Consider the following 19,854-nt stretch of genomic DNA (forward strand, 5'->3'; position numbering starts at 1 on the left):
TGGAGGGGAAAAAGAAATGACTCTGCCACGTACGAGCTGTCAGCCTTTGCCTCTCCATCCAGCAGTCCCCCCCTCCCCTCTGAAGCTTAGGTAACTTTGAGACAACTGTTGGGTCTTGCAATTCCACCGTGTTTTTTCCATTTTCAAAACCGGAGCTAGAGCCATAGAGACATAAATTGTAAGGAATAAAAACCACAAAATTAATATCTCCATAAACAAAAAATTTAATATAATCAAAATTGAATAAAACACAAGTTGGAAGAAGTAAAAGGAGTAATTTATGAATAAAATAAATTTCAAGGTTTCTCAGAAAAAGCCAAAAAATTTACAAGGTGCAAAGGAGACTATTGACCACATAGTTTACTGCTGTCGAAAATCCATAATATTTAATGGGGGGGGGGGGAAACAAAGAAAGAATAAAAAAGACAGAAGCTTGAAAAAAAAATCCAAATAAGGAGGATATGTGGAGAGCCATTGGATATGCGATAAGAGAGAGAAAGGGGCATGAGAATCCCATTGCTCAGAAGAAAGAGAGAAAACACCCAAAAAGAAAATCTTAAAATAATAGTATTATTTCAATTACTGGTTCCTTACATTGAATCCAAGTTTCCTTGATCTAAGAAGCTCAAATCTCAATCTCATCTCTCACCCAAAGAAGAAAAAGAAGAAGAAGAAGAGGATTGTCTTTTGACTTCGTAAAGCCGCGCGTGTTGTACAAAGTCGCCTTATTGTCTTCCTTTCGTTGTTTGTCGTGTGAGACAACAGGACGGGGCAAATGTCTGAGGACGACGAGAGGCAGCATATCCGCCGCCGGATCTTGAGTTCGCTTCCAACAAGGCGCGGAACCTGTAATCCACGGATCTGGCTCGGTCACCCGGAGTTCCAGTCGACGTACCCGGACCAGGTCTGGAGAACGTGTTGGAGAACGTGCTCCACTTCCTGACCTCGAGGCGGACCGGAACGCTGCTTCATTGGTTTGCAAGTCAGGTTGGGTCGAGGCACTGACTCGATCCGAGCTGTTCATCGGGAACTGCTACGCGTTTCGCCGGGGTCGGGCCACGGCCAGGTTCACCCCGGGTGAAGGCTCTTCACCTGAAAGGAAAACCCAGGTTCGCGGACTTTAACCTGATGCCGGCCCGATGGGGAGCGCACTTCAATCCTGGGCGCTGGCGATGGCCAAGGCTTACCCTTGGCTGGAAAAAGTTCATCTAAAGCGCATGTCCGTCACGGACCGATGATCTGGCAACACTTGCCGAGTTGTTTTTAGGGTTTAAGGAACTTGTTCTCGTTTGCTGCGATGGTTTGGAACTAGTGGCCTTGGTATTTTCGTTAACAAGTGCAGGTATTTTTCTTCATTATTTTTGCTGTAATAGTGTTCATTATTTACTAATAACCTGCTGATTGGATCTATTTATGGTGTTAAAGTAATGTTTGTTAGCTTATATAATATGGGATGAGAAAAAAAATTTGTTGCCTGGTATGAGATTTTTGTTGATCTGATTGGTTGTGTTTTAGATTGAATGTTTTTAGATCTGTTTATGGTTTCCTTGACTGGGTTGAACCGGGGTTTGAAAATGTTTGAGTTATGTAATGTGTTGTGAAATCAATAATAAAAGGAGAGTTGAGGATGGATATTAGATGATAGATATATTTCTATAATTGCAGACACTTAAGGTGCTTGATCTGATGAATCCGAGGTTTCAGATGATGAGACGGATTGGATTTCTTTTTTCCCGAGGTGAATCAAATTCGAGTCCTTGATATTTGATTGTGGAATCCATATAAATTTCGAGGCGTTGGAAAGGCTGGTGCTAGTTCCTCATTAAGAAGTTAAATTAAATCGTTATGTTCAATTGGGCAGTTAATCGCCTGATGGTTCGAGCACACAGCTCACACACCTTGGGACAGGTCTTTAGCCCATCGATATTGTAGGCAAGGTGATCAGGAACCAGATTATGTAGCCGCTTTGCTGCCTGCAGATCCTTAGTTTGTCTCTCTGGGGTTAGGGAAATAATTCCAGATTATCTGCCTGCAATATACCCTGTTTGGCGCAAATCTGACATCTCTGAATTCAGCTATGCTAACATTACTGCCGAACAGCTTAAGCCAATTATAAGCAAGTGCCACAAGCTCCAGACTTTCTGGGTATGTAATTGATAGTTTGTTCTATAAGCTCTTTGAAAAATTAGGTCTTTGAAGTTTACCTTAGCTTTCATTATGCAGGTTCTTGATTCAATTTGTGATGAAGGACTCCAAGCAGTCGCTGCAACATGCAAGGACTTACGCGAGCTTCGGTGTTTTCCCTGTTGATCCTCGGGAGGATAGTGATGGCCCAGTTTCTGAAGTGGGACTCCAAGCTATATCTGAGGGTTGTCGGAAATTGCAATCTATTCTGTACTTTTGCCAGCGGATGACTAATGCAGCCGTCATAGCAATGTCCAAGAACTGTCCAGATCTTGTTGTTTTTCGGCTATGCATAATGGGGCGCCACAGGGCTGATCTGTGACCGGTGAACCCATGGATGATGGGTTTGGAGCCATAGTTATATTGTAAGAAGCCACTCGTTGCCGTATCTGTTACTGACGACAAAGCTTTTGGCTACATGGTCGACATGGGAAATTGGTACGCACCCTTGTCAGTGGCTTTTGCTGGAGATAGTGACATGGCGCTGAAATATGTGCTCGAGGGCTGCCCACAGTTGCAGAAGGCTTGAGATTAGAGATAGCCCATTTGGGATGCAGCTCTGCGTTCTGGTTTGCATCACTACTACAACATGAGGTTCCTTTGGATGTCGTCATGCAGGCTAACGCGCCATGGTTGCCAGGAGATTGCTCGTGCTATGCCTCGCCTGGTAGTTGAAGTGATTAGGTCTGCTGATGAGGAGGAGATGGATGATGTTGTTGGAACATTATACATGTATCGGTCTCTTGAAGGACCAAGAACTGATGCACCAAAATTCGTCACCATCTTGTAGGTAAATGTGGTGCAGGAAGCTGTTTCAATTGTTCTCATGATAGATACAAAGCAAGTTTTAACTGTTTCACGGGGAATATTGATACGGAAGGCATCTTTTAAATAGCTCCCGTGTTAAAGTTCCAGCAATCCAAACAAGCAAAAGTTGAGTAAATAACTTGTGCTTCAGGCTTGGCTGTTATTTTGGCATTGAAATCAGATGCCCCTGTGATGGAGATGGTTCATTTTGCATGGGTTCTTTGAAGGACTTTGGATGAGGGGACTAGTGCAGGAAAAGGGATGTCGTTGTAAGTTATCGGACCATTAGATGTTCTAGCGGCACTCATTTAAATTTTATGTTTCCTTTTTGTTTTCGTATTCATTTGATCATAATTGAAGGGAGGTGGGGGGTAATCGAACTATACGGAGGGGCAATGATACATGTTTTTCGGGGCCAAATAGCTTTTAACCTTTGATATAGAGATCAGACGGTTGTCAATGAATCAGAGTTTTAAAGGAGAGATGAAGACGGATGGATCTATTTTTCCATGCTTGCAGATTAACAAGCATTATCCACTCTGTAAACATAGTCTGCTGTATTTAAGCTTATAGGCTAAAGCTTTAGTGAAAGACCTAAAATCCCAGGCTTGCACTTCTCTTTCTTTCTTTTTCACCTTGTTTCAGATTTGTTGTGGCAGCACTGACGTTGAATTTATTATATTGTTGTGTTAGCAATGTGGAAAGGTATATGTATGGACCTAAATTCAGCTAGACTCTGTTTTTTTTCTTCGTTTATTTATTATAATATAATCCCTACTTCTCTCCCTCCTGAATGTGGAATGATAAATGACAGGAAGTCCATTAATATGTGTGGAAAGTTGTATAAGTAACATAACAGGTCCCTCTCCACTATGTGGGGTTCCATTTCCATCACAAGAAATCCATCTAAGAAAAGGATGATGATGAATGGTGATGGTGGATGGTGGATGGTGGATGGTGGATGGTGATGGTCATTATAGTTTCTCACTCCCCATTGGAGCTGTGAAGTTTGGTCTAACCCTTTGAAGTTCATTGAAAATTTACCAATGAGGCTCCAATGGAGAGATACACTGGTTGTGTGTGCTTTCTTCTTAACTTTTGCATTATAGATTTTGGTATATCGAAAGTGGGACCGATGGTGTTATTGATGATTTGTTCACACCCCCTTTGATTTGCATTCTAAGCCAGCCATTGCCTTCTCTCTCTTATAATTAGGATGGAAACTCTTATCTGTTTTTGTTTGTTGGTATTCGCCATGGCAGCGAGGATGGTGAATAAAAGCAAAGCTTATCATCGATGTGGGATCTGACTGTGCGAATTGAATTTAAGTAATGGGAACCAAAGCTTTGGCTGATTGGCTCTGTTTCAATGAAAAATGGTAGCCTGAATCACCATTTCCATGGTAGCCTCTGCTTTTTCTTTTGCTCTTTGATTTGATCATATGCCTTTACACTTTGGCCTTTTTTTTTAATGAGCAACTATCACCCTGTCTTCAAAAAAAAAAACAGTGATAATGATCTCATATTTAGGTCCAAGATTTTGCCAAACTCAGCTAATTTCATAAACTGCCCATTTTGATGGACCTATTTCTTCTACTGGAACATATCTTATCTAATCCCATCATTTCATTTTGATAGATTTCCTTTCAATTAATTGAATGAATGGCCTTAATTTATAAAAACTGCTTCTTTCCCTGTTTTTGCTATGGTTTCCACATGCTCATGCTATCCCACATTATAATACTAATACTGCTGCATGCTTACCACCAAACTGATAGCAACAAAAAAGAAAAAATAATGCTTGCTTTCTTTGTATATAAATAGTACAAACAATTAAATTAGACCCCAAATTCCAAAATTCTTGTTTCATATAGAAAATGAAGAAGAAGAAGAAGAAGAAGAAGAAGAAAAAAAAAAGAGTAAGTCAAGTAAAGCTCCTTTTTGGAGTGACAAAAAGTAAGGGTGCTTTGAACAGATTGGTGGTGGGATACCCAGCACCAGATGAATTCAATATTAATATATGCATTTAAAAACTTATTATTACTACTTTTAAAATATAATAAAAAATGAGTGGATAAATGCAAGACCGTGACACAAGCGAAAACCCAGTTGGTGGGGTTTAAGCTAAGCGCATTCATGGCTGAACTAAGCACCATCAGCTCAACCACTAAAGTATGCTTTCTCTCTCTCTACTGCTGCACCACTTTTACTAAAATATCTTCCATCCCCCACCTTTTTTTATTTTTAAATTTTTTGTTTTGATTATTAATAAATATATTTGAAGTACAAAATCCCTTTTTAAATTGCACTATTTCCAGGATTGATCTTTGCTTTTTCCCATGGCCCCCAACTTGGAAGTGAACACTGAACAGTAAACACACATCCCACTTGTTTATTTCTTCACAAAATTTGTTCTTTAATTAAGGCTTAAGGATATTGTAATAATAATAAAGCAACATGTTTTTCTTTAACTTGAAATGTGTATGGTGTACATAAAAACACATAGGGACATTGAGTTTTTTGTCAGAGATAAAAGCAAAGCTTATGACATTAACATACATAGTCTTATTTATTTCACTTCCTACATTATTCAGCATTTTATGGGACAATATATTCTTATTTATGATTATGAGACTGTGAGGATCATTTGTATCTTCTGTTTAAGCCTTAAGAAAGAGCAGGAGATTTTTTTTTTTAAAGAAGAAAGAAATATAGATAAGAAATATTTGAGAATAGCTGGATATGAAATGTCAAAGATTTAGCAGTTCCAAAAATTCGATACGAAATTTCCCATCTCTATCTTTGAATCAATCTTTCAATATACTGTTACTGTTTGACAAAAACATGCACTCCACTCTCAACTCAACTCAAGCACTCCACCTCTTATTCCGTCTTTTATGGATCCAAAACACTATGAGAAATGTGCCCACCCTTTCTTTTGTTTACGACAATACAAATATGCTTATGCATTTAGCTTTTACTGTATATGCCATGTTAATGAAAATATTCATCAAAGGAAGTAATGTTAATGCCAAAAATGGGGTGAGGGTGGGGGACATTTTAGATCAGCTGGTATTTGTTACTGCTAAATGCACCCTTTGCTTCATCCCTTGTCCTCACGGTTTTTCTTGCAAGCCATGAATCCTTATGATGTTTTATTGCTCTATTATGGTTTTACTATAAGATTATAACAGAGTCTTGTATAGTTAAGTTTAAATGAAGGGGGTGGGACTGTAAGTGTTGGAAAACAACCTTAAAAAAAAGAAAGAAAGAAGCGAGAGTCGTTAATTCTAGCTTTACCTATGCCTGAAAATGTATTTATCATGTAAGTTTGAATTAATTTTGACCTCAGAGTTTGAATGGATAGGAAATATCCGGACTATTCAATTCAGTGCATATGTTGGTATTATGAAAGCATATTTTAATGATTCTTTTCCTCCATTTCTTTCTATTTCATGGTAGTAATGGGGAAAAGTTGTGCATTCCATCTGGTTGGTGTTGGCTAAATGCAAAAGAAAACATGAAGTTGATCTTGATAATCAACTCTTTGATGAGTTCAAGTTCAATTCTGTAGTTTAGTCCTTTATAGTTGACAAAAAGATATTCCTTTGTTATTCTTAGTGAGTGCGGGAGTCTTAGTTTACGGCAGCAAATGAGCATGATTAAAATGTTCAAGCATGGGGTGCAGAATAACATGGGAAACTGGACAAGATCCTCACGAACGATGGTCCAAACCATATTGCTCATGACATTCTTTCATGTGGTCCAAATTGTCCAATATGAATTTTTCTGGGACTGCTGAATAAATTCAGATTTGCAAGGACTACCTAACCGCAGTCAACAGTTCCCATAAACAGTGGAAAATCGTATGCAAAATAATGGTTCAGTTTTCAAATGCTATGGTAAGAACACTATTTCCATCCTTCTAAAGAGGTCTTGCACTATTTCAATAATCCTTGGTTTTAATGACTGATTATAAGTGCTTAACAACACCAGGAAGAAAGTCTCTATATGAAGCATCCAACCTGCATAATGTCATGAATTGGCAAGTGTCAATCTTGTTTTCCTATCAGAATAAGTGTTATTTATTAAGATTTGGCTTCTAATTTGCACTGCTTCCAGAGCTGTCCCTCAGTAAAACATATATTTGCAAGGAGCTATGTATACTTCTGCTATATACAGAAGCTTTCAAACCCGGTTGCCAAACACACACCTGTACAACTAAGGAGAAAGATCAATTCTGTACATGAATTCTATCCAGTCACCGGCCTAAAACAAATTATTTAGTTAACACCATGGCTTTGCTAAGAGATGAAACCATGTGGTATTGATTGATGTTGAGTTCATCCACCATAAGTATCATTTGCCTACAGAAACAGCAACCAGGGCAAGTTAATTTTAAATCCTGAGCTCTCATGTCAGTACTGTCCGCAGTATCAGAAGGCTCTACAGAGGTTGTTAACCGTCAGATTAGATGAACACTGCTGCTTTATAGGTCTCGTGGGACTGCAAAGTCTGCTCCTCTTTGGTTCAGAAATCCTCACATGGGAAATTGCCACAGCAAGCAAATCCACCACACCATTTTTATCTTGTTCCTCTATTTGCAGCTAGAACTGAGGGATGTTAAGACTTGGTGTGGAACCTGACTATGAGAAACACCATTAATCCTACTAATCATACTTGACTCAGATCCAGGAGAATTTGAAATTTGGATGGAAGGTCCTACTTGATTCTTCGACTTTGATTTGATGGATAATGTCTCCAATGAGCGCTTGGTGTGGAACAATATCCATGGATGTCCTGAAGTTAAGACAGCTCAGATGTCAGCAAATGAAGTCTAATGATTAAGCTTTTAAAAGAGCTCTAGGGTTAATCTCCTATTCAAGTCCTAAGACAAATTTATAAGTTTATACCAGATAGGCTCAGAAATAGATAAAAGAAACAAAAATAGTCCAAATAAGTTGAAAAAGAAAAACATGATAAACGGCAGAAGGAATCCTAAGACAGAAAAATTCATGATGAAAATAGATCAATGGAACACTTTATACAATTAGCAAAGTTAGATGATTTACTAAAGACCGCAAGGCTAAGTCGCAAATTTCCAAAAAATATATATCAAATAATTGTTTTAGTAATTAAGAAAGAGCAAGAACCTACTTAATCCTTCATCAGCAGTTATTCTTGATGAGACGTCCCTGGTCAGCATTCTTGCCAGCAGATAGCGTGCAGGTTTAGATACAGATTCCCATATCCCCGGAAATCAAGCTTTACATTCTTGATGGCCTCAGATACGGCCTTCAAGGAGTCTCCTTGAAATGGACGAACACCAACCAAAAGCACATGAAGAAGCACCCCTGCACTCAATATATCTACCTTCTCAGAATAATTTCCTAATAGAACCCCAGGGGCAACATAAGCCAGACTTCCAGCCAAACCAGACAAAACCTGACCAGTAATAAATAGTAATTGTATTACACAAAAGCATCAGGCATATCTCATAAGGAGACAAGCAAATGTTAAACAAACCTTTCCCGAAGCAACATGCTAATGCAAGCATCTTTTAGTATCATCAAATCTACTTAAGCATAAATTTGCTAAAACAGTTAAGAATTAACAAACTAGAACATGAGAACATTTAAAGTGAAATCAAATAAAACTAATCTGTTTGGCTTGTAATTCAATGATAACAATTGCATGCCCTTCCAAATTTATAGTTTCAAAATTTTCGGCCATTATGCTTTAATTTAGCTTCACAAATGGTTTGGCTTGATAGGCTCAAAGAAGAGCACAGTACCTCACATGCTCGGTATCAAATCATAATACTGATGGTTGTAGAAACCTTTAATGCTTGAAATTTATATCATTTGATATAAATTTAAACAATTCAAAAGATAACATGTCCTTAATCCTTTTCTTCAGCAGCTTCAGTTGTTGACAGACCGAGACATGACGATAGAAAGATGTAGCAACTTAGATTCTCTTCATCAATACACAGACAGGAAAAGAAGTCTTACTGTCTCAACCAAAAACTTATTTCTCTCCCTCTCCCTCATGCATATAAGTGAAAGATGGCATACCTGATAAACATTGAGAACATACAAAATTTAAATCTCCATACATTGAGCATTAAGTTGCAAGATACTAAGTAAAGCAGGAACTTAATAGAATCAATAAAAAGTAAAGATAAGCAATCTTCAAAGCAGGTGCCAGATATTCACCATTGTAAATTCTCATGGCAAGACTGAAATCTGCCAACTTCATTTTTCCAGAAGTTGCAAGGAGAATATTCTCAGGCTTGATATCTCTATGCACAACTCCCATGTCATGACAGTACTTAATGACTAACATCACATCCTTAATAATATTGGCAGCAGGTTGCTCTGAATACGGACATTCTGTCATTAGATCAATCAAACAACCTCAAAAGCACAAATCTATTACGAGATAAAAGCAATCCGGCTCCTCATACACCACCTGCAAAGTCACAAACCCAGGATGACCAGATAAATGCTGCATTATCTCCACCTCTCTGTGAACTGTCTCTTCTCCCCTAAGCAAGGTTTTACAAGCAAACTCTACTCCACTGGTTCTAGACCTACACAACCAAACTGACCTGAATTTCCCCTGCTCGATCGTTTCACCCTTAACATAATCATCCTCAACCTTTTTCGTCCCACTGATCCGTGTAATCACCTCAATGCAACCCATCTTTCTCTTAAGACCTTTACCTAGAGGCACCAATGAGGACGCACCGCAAGGCGGGGCAGTAGCAATGCCAGCGAGTCTACTTTTACATGAACCAACAGGTGGTGTATCCACATCTTCTTTGCACCTCTTCTTTATCCTTGAAAAATCTTCTAATGAAAAATGGGGCCTAATATAATCACATGCCGAAGCAAATTTGTTGGCTACCTCCGAAGATGCATCAGTTTCACTTCCTTTCCTCTTCTTTCTCATCAAGTCAAGTATCAATTCAGAAAAAAAACTTATCCAAAGTTGGACTGGATGCATTTAAGTTTCCTAAAGATTACGATGAAAAATCCAGTTTTATTAGCAATCTATTCTGCTTTAGTTTCCGGTAAATGAATGAATAAAATAAAATAAAATTATGGGTCAAAATCAGTTCAAAGCCGAAGGATGTAAACAGAAGCAAAATAAGGCAAGAAAACTTGATTCGCTAAGCCGCAAAAAGTTGCGAACTCTTGAAAACGAAATATTTACTTGAAAAAAAAAATCGAGAAACTGATATGATCTTGTTTGTTTTTCATGGATTCTCCCGGGGACCATATAGAATCCAGATTTAAAAAAAAAAAAACCAACATTTGTTCTATTATTATTCATAAAAGTTCAATCCAATGATAAACCAAATCAGAATTTAGTAGTAAAGAACGAACCTTTCGACACAGTGAAAAATCTCCCAGATTCCAATAAGGGAGACCCCGGTTGATAATAAGTAGTTAAAAGACCGAAAACGAAGAAAGTAACAGCGACAATTAAGCGAGTAAGCAAAATCCGGGGATAGAATTTTGGAGAATAAAATAAAAAAACCTAGAAACGTCCAGGCTTGAGAGATTTGGAGGGTGATTTTATTTTATGATAGTAATACTTATTAGAGCATGCAGTAAAATATTATTTTTCTTTTCTTTATTATTTAAATAAAATCATTTACCTGCTTCTGAACCAGTCGGGTCTCATCCTGTTTCCCATTTATCTGCTACTGAACCAGTCGGGTCTTATTCGGTCACCCTTTATGTGGGTGATGACGCAGTTAATGTTTGGAGCGTTCTAATTGGTTTAAGTGACCTCGCTGTCAGTGTGCTTTTCAGTTTACTTACGTGGCCTCATTGGTTGGACAAAAGCAGAGTCGGGTCCAAGATGTGGACGCGGAGTATTTTTGGTTCCAGTCGTACGGGTTGCGTTGCGTTCCCGAGAATGGAATCTATAAAAGGTTATTTATTTATTGCTTTATGAAATTTGGCTCCTAAATTATCTCTGTTTTTTTTATTTTAGTATTTAAATTTTTTTAAGATGATACTTAAATTATCATTTCATCACTTGATTTGGTTTTTTTAGATGCTGTTAAAAAAACCAGTCCCCATATTATGCGAATTAGAATGTGCCATATGGTACATTTAACCAATCACAATATGCCAAGTAATAATTAAGTTTTACAATAAAAATATTTAATTTAAACTTAAATTAAAAAAATACCTTTAACTTTGACTTACTATTGATCGAACATTGAATAATGTTGACTATTGTTGACCGACATTGATCTATGTTTACCATCGTAGACCATCCATGCCCGCTATATATGTATATTATAGTGCTTAAAAATATTAAAAAATCAGATATAATATATAAAAATTTTAATTTTCTAAAAAGCTAAAGAAATTTTAATATTTTTTTATAAAAATCTAAAAATATAAATATAAATTTTAAAAACTCAAAGTAATAAAAATATTATAAAAATAAAAATTATTTAAATTAAAAGAATGCAAAAAATAAACTTAAAATTTCAAAAATATGTATTTAAAAAAAATAATTTTTCAAAAACTTCAAATTAAAAAAATTAAAAATATATCTAAATTCAAAATAATTTAAGTGTTTTTTTCTTTAATATATATTTAAAATTTTAAGTTTTCTTGTCGCAAATTTTTAGAATGTAATATTTTTTTTATTTTTAAAAATTTTAATCAAAATAATATATATATAATATTATAAAAAGAAGATAAGTGAAGTGTTTTAATAGAGAATCAAGGCCATTGCTAGTCAATGGTGTGAAAGTCAAATGTGATTTTTAAATTTAAATATCACGTGACAGATTTTAACTTTAGATGTGCCAAATGACACATCCTCATTGAAAGCACGTGATTTTTTTATATCATTGGATAATTTAAATACCAATTTGAGACCAACAAAATTTAGGTAAAAAGTGAATAAACAGGCATAGTTTAGGGGGCAAAATTATAATTAAGCCAAAATATTTTGTTACTTACCGTTTTAAAGCCCAGCCCGATTATTTACTATATTTTTTTAGGGTTGTGTCTTAATTTTGTTTGCGCTGTTTATATCTTTCGCTTTAGCTACTGCCACTTCTTCTTCCTCCTTTATATTCTGTTCTGCTACAAAGTGAGATTGTTTGATACATCGTAAGTTTCCATCATAGTTTTCAATCACTCATCATCCCCAGACCTGAGAAAAACACACAAGAAAAAAAGTCTTTGTTGGGTACTGCCCGGTACCTTAAGTTCCGGCGGAACGGACGAATTTTGACCGAAACAACTGGTACCGAACGAAACTTGAAGTGGAACGGAATTTGTGGGTGAGTGTCCCGGTCTCTTACTGGAACAGAGTATCCCGGCCGGTACGGGTACGGAACTGATTTTTATGGTCTCAACGCAAAACTAAGGCACCCTAAAACATCAGACACAAAGTCGAGACAAAAGAGAAGCTGAAAATGGCCGAGTGTGTGAGGACAACCTTAAATCCTTCCCACTTCCTACTACACTCCACTAAAACCCCAACTCAAAATCCCTTTTTTTCATCACACTCTTCCTTTGAAGCAAAATCCAATGCTAGAAAGTACCCCAAAATTTCCCTTTCCGTTATGTCCAGCCAAAACCAAAGCCAAAGCCAAAGCCAGGGCCAAACCCAAGTCCCATCTCTTGATGCTTTGCTCAACTCTGGTCGCAAAGAAGAAGTTTTTGCCAGCATAAAAGCCTCACTTCACAATTGTCTGTCAGAGACTAATCTTCACTTGACAGTCCCTGGTCTCAAATCCAAAACCAGAGGCAAGGTAGACACAAAGGACTGCCTTTTCTTTAAATAAAAACAAATAGTCAAGTTAAAAGATGGAAAATTTTTGTATTTTTGCTTGAGTCATGCAGGTTAGGGACATTTATGACAGTGGGGATTATCTTGTGTTGGTCACTACTGATCGTCAGAGTGCATTTGATAGGATTCTTGCCTCTATCCCCTTCAAGGGCCAGGTTTTTATACTCGCTATTTTGTTATTGGTAAATATTAACAGTAGTAGATGTATCATTGTTGGAATTTCAATTTTCAGGTTCTTAATGAGACGAGTTTGTGGTGGTTCAATAGAACTCGGCACATGATTCCAAATGCAGTTTTGTCAGTACCAGATAAAAATGTTACAATTGCTAAGAAATGTTCTGTCTTTCCTGTTGAATTTGTTGGTGAGTATCTTTGATATTCTTATCAGTCATTTTTGTCACATGGAGGGTGGTTGATTGGAATCGAATTGTTTCGTTTTTACAAACTTGGAACTCTGAATTTTCATGGTCACATTTCATGATAGGAGCTATTCCGAAGTCCATTATGAATGGAGTTTCACCCTATCAATTAAAACAATCAACAAGTTTCCTTAATCCTTTGTTCATTCACAGCATGTAAAATAGTGAAAATGATCCATGATTTTTTGTTTTAATATTTTTGTGGGGGATTGAATTGCCACAGGTTCAAAACAAGTTTTAAGTTCTAATTTTGCATGCCAACCTTGTTATTTAGAGCTATTGCTGTCGCCTGGTGTAAAATCCTCATCTGATCTGGATTTTGGTGCTATATGCAGTTAGAGGGTTTGTGACCGGAAGTACTGAAACATCACTGTGGACAGTTTACAAAAATGGAGTTCGATATTACTGTGGAAATGTACTTCCGAATGGTGAGGCTTCTGTGTAGTTAAATCACTCTCCGTTCACTTGGAAATTGTGTTATATGATGGTGAAATGATATGTTTGTTATAGGGCTGGTAAAAAATCAAAAGTTAACTGCAAATATACTCACACCAACAACTAAAGCTGAGGATCATGATGTTCCTGTAACTCCTGACGAGGTTGATCCTTCTTTTCACCAAAGTTGAGCTTTGAATGATATAGGGAAAGTATAAAGAAAAGAATAAGATTCTTTCTTCATCTTTATGTTGCTTTAGTGTTCTCCTTTCCCCCACATCTGCCCCTTAAACTAAAGGCTAAAAAAAAGGGTCCTATTGGCTAATCTTTGCATATTGTATATCGGTAACTGTTCATCTGCTGGTGCATTTTCCTTGCAGATTATTGAAAGAGGATTGATGACTCAAGATGAGTTTGATGAAGCTAGAGAAAAAGCTTTAAGTTTGTTTGAATATGGACAGGTGATTTTGATTCTGTTCATAAACTTCATGTGCTATCATGGTGTAATATCTATCAACACACTGAAAATTCTTCAAGATGAGATCACATAAATTATAGATCATCATGTTAAAACTTAGAATATACATGAAATCGTATTAAAAGAAAAGAAAAGAAAAAAACAGAATAAGAGTAGAATAAGAAGCAAAACAAATATTTATTGTACTTTGTGCTATGACAGCATGTTGATTAAGATGAAAATGGTGAATTTTGCATTTGCAAGTTGCTTCCTGTTCTCTTAAAGTCCCATAGTTTTGTTAAATACCATTTCATTGTATGTAAGATAATATCTATCAACACACTGAAAATTCCACAAGATGAGATCAAACAAATTATAGATAATTATGTTAGAACTTAAACTGCTCAAGAAATTTTATTTTATTTTTTATAAAATGAATAGATTAGAATAAGAAGGAAAACAAATATTTAATTTTACTTTGTGCTGTCTGTTGATTGAGATGACAATGGCGACTTTGGCATTTGTGAGTTGCTTCCATTCTGTTAAACTCCCCTAGTTTAGTTAGAAACCTTTTTAGTACTACTCACCATTGTACAGTTCATCCATGCTCTGTTGGTGATGAAAATGTTCTCATGTCAAGCATCACAGCATATTTACAGCAATCTTTGGTGTCTCTGTATGTTTGTGTCTGTTTGTGCTTTCTACAACCAAACACTTTCACCATATAAGTTATTAAAATATGATGAGTTTTTTAATTATGTATTGCCACTTGCACTTGTTATTGCTCAATCAGTAACTACTGAATGGTTTATTGGAGCCGACTTTATGATTTGAATGATTTTGTTGAGAAAAATGCAGCGTGTAGCTTTGGAGCATGGCCTGATTTTGGTAGATACAAAATATGAATTTGGAAAGAGTAGTGATGGTTCAATTCTATTGATTGATGAGGTTAGATTCCATTTTCCTGAAAGGTTCCCTGCTTCTGCCTGTCACTCGTATACACTTTACACGCACATTTTAGGTATGAAAAAATTCACACAAACTGACAGGCAATGATAAATTTTGCTTTCTTGTTCTATAATTCAAGGTGCATACGCCTGACTCAAGTCGATATTGGATTGCCAATTCTTATGAGGAGCGCTTTCAGAATGGTCTTGAACCTGAAAATATTGATAAGGTGTGCGAATAGTTTATACATGTCAGAGTTGATGTTTAGGGACAAAAAGTTTAGAGTGAACTAATATTTAAATGGTTTGTGGGGTTTATAGGAGTTCTTAAGGTTATGGTTTAGAGAGAACTGCAATCCCTATGAAGAAAAGGTAAGTCGCATCAAAAAGTTAAATTCTATGCTCATTAATGTAAGTTGAGGATATATCGAAATACTAATTTGATCATGCAATCCTTAGGTGCTTCCTGATGCCCCTGAAGAACTTGTCTGTGAGCTTGCTTGGCGGTATAATTTCCTCTTTATCATACCTTTTAGTTAATGCAAAATATATACTACTAAGAATGTAAAGAGATGAGCAAAATTGAAATCTATGTCTTAATCATTTGAAGTTACATCTCGCTTTTCTTCATTTCTTGTCTTCATTCAACTGGAACACACTGTCACTGTTTTATCAGCTCGCATTGGTAATTTTTTGCTATGCTAGGCTTCACAAAGCATGACTGCATGGATCCAATTTCATATGTATGGGGTTCAGTCATTAATTTTAAAAGTGACAATAGTTGTAGTGCTTTAACATTTTGACCCTGTTTTATGTTTGTAGTGCTTTAACTAACGCCCGTTTGCACCCTTACTGCCAGATACATCTTTTTATACGAGACTATAACAAAATCAAGATTTGAGGTGCAGCCGATGGGAGTAAGACTTAGCACCATAGATGTTCTAATGTTTTTACGCAAAAATGGCAGGTTAATTTTCTTTTTTCTTGCAGGAGCCAATACACGATCGAATCTCGCGAAATGTTTCCTCTGCATTATCATCTTTGCAGTAACTGAAGAAGAGCGTACAAGATCTCATGGTTTTCCTAGGATGGTAGCTATACTGAAACTCTGAATGAGCATTCAGCATTAATGTAGTTTTTAGTGTTTTGCTCCTGTTATTTCCTGTATGTAAACAGGCTTTCTGCATCCTTGAGGCCTTTGGCAGATGAACTTAGGGTGGAAGACGAGCTGATTGCTCTGATATAATGCATTGGTCACTTATTTTGCTTTTAAAATCTATAACTAGGATCAGTATTTCAATAAATTCTAAGATGAACGTCTGACATTTTTGTCCTTGATCTTTACCAATGAATGAATGGCTGATTCATCTTTTCATTTCTTTTTTTTCCGTAGTTTTACAGCAAACAGGTCATGTTGAATTGTTGGATGTGTGTGCGCATGTGTTTTGTGTTTGTTGAGAGAGGAAACAACCACATTTAGACCAGAATCCGGCAAATTTTGTAGATCTCGATTGTGATAACTGATAATTTCCAATTTTACTAGCAATGAAACATTATACCTTCCTGTTGGAAACAACTTAGGAAGAAGCAGTTCAACAAAAACAATGCCCTCACATGGTAGTTAGCTTACAATCTTAAGGCTGCTATCATGATTTTAATGGGGGACAACGTCCTAGTGGCATTCATCTAGAGCACCTATGCAGGCGCTCGTGCACTATTTCTCTGTTTTTTAAGTCCATAGGGTTTGATATCATCAGGAATACTGATACTTCGAGTTGTTGTTTTAAACCCGGAACATCAGCCATCTTCTTTCCTCTACAATAGAATCTATTTCATCCCAAGAACATTTGAAAGGCATTGCCTCTAATCTCTGGGTCACATTTGCTTTGCTCGTTGAGAGCTTGAACAAGGGCAGAAATCTCATTATCCATCTCAATTCCATCCTTATACATCATTTCAAGGATGTCAAGCACTGGTCTCTTAGCCAAAAGGTGGTTTCTAAGCCATGATTTATATATTTCTGAACTTGCAAGACCCAAACGCTGAACATCTCTAAAAAAGTTGTTTGCATCGTCTGAATTCCCATGCTTCTCGAAGTACTCAGCAATGGTCACGAGAGTATAATGGGGCGGTCTCCAATGACAATATTTTAACAAAGCGAACGCTTTCTTCATAGCAGTGACGGCCTTCACCATGTTCTGGCTTTTCACCCACCCTTCCATCAGAATTTCCCATGTCTTGTAATTAGGACACCCTCCTTTCTCCAATGTGTGGCGATGCAGTGACTCAGCTTTCTCCATCCATCCATTCTTCACGTATGCACCTAAAAGCACATTGGAGACTCTGATATCATAATTTCGACAGTTGTATTCCCACTCCATAAACACTTTCTCCGCTTCTACAATACCACCGAGCTGAACCAAGCATGATAATATGCACATATAGTTGGCACAAGTCATTCTCTTACCTATTAACTTACTGGTTTGCCAAAGCCGAAGAACCTCGGTCTTTTTCTTCAACAATGCATATTGAGTCATGAGGAAGATATAACCAAAGCTATTATTTGCAGACAGCTTTGTTTCTGCAGTTTTGAGGGCAGTTTCTGCTTTCTGAACCAGACCTGCTTTGGTATAAATATTAGCTAAAGTCGATAGAGTGCTCCAACCCATACAGACCCTCTCATCACTCAGCATTTCAGCATAGACGGCTTCAGCTTTTGCAACCCCAGATGATCGTGCTGAAGCATCCATCCAAAGGTTGTATGATAGAACATTTTTGGGTATTTTGTTTCGATTCATTTCTTTGATAACCAGAGGTACTTTTTCAAACTGAGATGTAGCAATGTACAGTTTCATCATTTCATTATATAGATGGGGGCAGAGGGTCATCCCCATAGAAGCAAGCTTACTCATGAAAGCCTCGGCTTTTCCAATGTCACGTTCTTTTACATAACCATTGAGAAGAGGGAGGCAAGCTGCTTTCTGTGAAGCAGTATTGGGTAAACGATTGAAATGTTCTTCAGCCGCTGTTAAATTACCAACCTTGATGAGTAACTTCACTTTAGTGGCATGAGCAACAGCTGACATTTGTAAGCCCTTCTGAGTTTCTTGCCATGTCAAAATCTGTTCGTTTCAGAGAGTAAATATAATACAAAATCAAAGCCATTGAAAACCCATTAAAATAAATTAATAAAATACACTTTTGCCTGGAAAATGTTCCCTACCAATTAAAAAGAATGAAGGTTTTGTTTTTGTTTTTGTTTTTATAGATATTGCAATATCAACAAATTCAGAAGAAGAAATTGAGAAAGGAACCTCAAGGGCATGATTGTAGCGCCCAGATTTGTGGAGAATTTGGGTAATGGATAGGAGCTGCGGAATGTCAACTTTCTGACCCGAATCAACCCAACTGCGAAGCACCTCGGTTGCACTTTCCGTCGGCAACCTCAACCCCAAAATTCTCCCCTTTAAACTTTCATTGCTGGCAGCAGCAGCACTTCTAACACTAGCCTTTTTCACCCGGGAAGTAATAGAACTTAGTAGCCGCCCCCACCTGGCGTTGCCTCCATTGCTTTTGAGGTTAGAGAAAATGGAGCGACTCGCCATGGACGATATAACTCTGCTTCCGCTCTCTGTCTCTCTCCGCTCCTTTATCGGTCGAGGAAAGTAGTAAACCTCCGTATCAAACGGCGTCGTTTAACGTGCTTTTTAGGCTTATTCAGCGCGAGTTTTGTAAATTTACAATTCCACAGCAAACCGGCAAATCGACCCCATTTAATTTTTTTTCTCCAACACGCCTTTATATTTCCACAAAATTTACTCCTCCTTTTCCTTCAAACTTGGTTCCAAAATGAGAAAATTCAAGTAGCTTAATATGGCAAGTGTTATTATCATTATTATTTTTTATAATAGAAGAGTAAAAACATAGATTAAATAAACACAGTTCTTGATGATATAACACTAATACCATTAACACCAAGTTGATCAATAAGTGTCATCGGAGGAGAATAATAGAGAATACTTTGTATTATTTGCCTCCAAGGCATCGATGATGTTAGATCATCAGCAAGTTTATTACCCTCCCTATAAACATGTTGGATAGCCATTTTCTACTCCTTTTTCAAATGGTCTTTGAGTTTTCTGAATTAAATCAAACTCTAGATAGCAAGTGTTATTAACCTAAATTCTTAATACAATTTTTTACTACATAGGTTTAATTCTGTCCCAATTTAGTAATTTATGGATTTAAAACTTAAAAATGAAATTGATATCATTATTAATAATTAATAATGTTACCATTAGATTTCAATAGAGAAATTAAATTCAAAATAACACCGAGTAATTATGTTCGTGTGTAAATTTGAAAATGGAGAAGAAACCTTCGGAATGCAGTATGTATCCATAGTTCATATCTAACTAATAGCGAACCAAAGTTCACACTTGGAATTTGCTGGAGATAACGATGATGACCAACCTTTAAATGATACAACCGAGAGAATTTGATATAAATTAGGAAATATAATTTTAGATTATTAAGAATAAAATTATATGTGGGAGCATATTTATCATGTCAGATTATTAAAAATAAATTTATATCCGGAAGTGTATATAAATCCATTGTTAGAGATTATCTAAAAGGTTTTAAATTTCCAAAAGATATATATCTATTTCTTTTGGGAACCATTACCTCTTTTTAAAATAATTGATTATTAAATTAATTTTGAGTGTTTATATTTTTACCAATCATCTAATTATAAATATCACTTATGG

The 19,854-nt window shown here is 36.6% G+C and overlaps 2 protein-coding genes and 2 pseudogenes across 3 annotated transcripts; 2 read left to right on the forward strand and 2 right to left on the reverse strand.

The window, feature by feature from the left end:
* The first annotated feature begins 1,139 nt into the window (after window positions 1-1,139).
* Window positions 1,140-3,061, forward strand: LOC121228884 (transport inhibitor response 1-like protein; annotated as a pseudogene).
* Window positions 3,062-7,188: 4,127 nt separating this feature from the next.
* On the reverse strand, window positions 7,189-10,610 carry LOC107957799 (serine/threonine-protein kinase PEPKR2-like; annotated as a pseudogene).
* A 1,394-nt stretch (window positions 10,611-12,004) lies between these two features.
* On the forward strand, window positions 12,005-16,460 carry LOC107957797 (phosphoribosylaminoimidazole-succinocarboxamide synthase, chloroplastic). 2 transcript variants are annotated; one of them, XM_016893372.2, is made up of 12 exons: window positions 12,005-12,789; window positions 12,881-12,982; window positions 13,060-13,189; window positions 13,582-13,674; window positions 13,757-13,845; window positions 14,062-14,142; window positions 14,997-15,086; window positions 15,226-15,315; window positions 15,407-15,457; window positions 15,545-15,591; window positions 15,945-16,002; window positions 16,076-16,460. In XM_016893372.2, exons 1-12 carry the CDS (start codon window positions 12,451-12,453, stop codon window positions 16,133-16,135), a joined length of 1,230 nt encoding a protein of 409 aa, XP_016748861.2. In that variant the 5' UTR covers window positions 12,005-12,450; the 3' UTR covers window positions 16,136-16,460. The 2 variants fall into 2 exon arrangements, with proteins under 2 accessions (XP_016748861.2, XP_040969911.1); XM_041113977.1 differs by lacking the exon at window positions 14,997-15,086 and having other exon boundaries at window positions 12,028-12,789.
* A 100-nt stretch (window positions 16,461-16,560) lies between these two features.
* LOC107957796 (pentatricopeptide repeat-containing protein At5g27460) lies at window positions 16,561-18,857 on the reverse strand. Its single transcript, XM_016893371.2, has 2 exons — window positions 18,400-18,857; window positions 16,561-18,207 (listed from the first exon to the last, which is right to left on the reverse strand). The coding sequence occupies exons 1-2, from the start codon at window positions 18,688-18,690 to the stop codon at window positions 16,918-16,920; spliced, it is 1,581 nt and encodes a 526-aa protein (XP_016748860.1). The 5' UTR covers window positions 18,691-18,857; the 3' UTR covers window positions 16,561-16,917.
* Between the last annotated feature and the right edge of the window lie 997 nt (window positions 18,858-19,854).

This window comes from Gossypium hirsutum, chromosome A05 (genome assembly GCF_007990345.1).
Source record: "Gossypium hirsutum isolate 1008001.06 chromosome A05, Gossypium_hirsutum_v2.1, whole genome shotgun sequence".
Classification (NCBI taxonomy): domain Eukaryota; kingdom Viridiplantae; phylum Streptophyta; class Magnoliopsida; order Malvales; family Malvaceae; genus Gossypium; species Gossypium hirsutum.

Bases quoted from the DNA above. Each gene is read 5' to 3' on its own strand.
- LOC107957797 (XM_016893372.2), top strand. From the start codon at position 12,451: ATGGCCGAGTGTGTGAGGACAACCTTAAATCCTTCCCACTTCCTACTA. The intron at 13,190-13,581 runs GTGAGTATCTTT...TGCTATATGCAG, and splicing joins CTTTCCTGTTGAATTTGTTG to TTAGAGGGTTTGTGACCGGA. The intron at 15,458-15,544 runs GTAAGTCGCATC...TGCAATCCTTAG, and splicing joins GCAATCCCTATGAAGAAAAG to GTGCTTCCTGATGCCCCTGA.
- LOC107957796 (XM_016893371.2), bottom strand. From the start codon at position 18,690: ATGGCGAGTCGCTCCATTTTCTCTAACCTCAAAAGCAATGGAGGCAAC. The intron at 18,208-18,399 runs GTTCCTTTCTCA...TGAAACGAACAG, and splicing joins GCTACAATCATGCCCTTGAG to ATTTTGACATGGCAAGAAAC.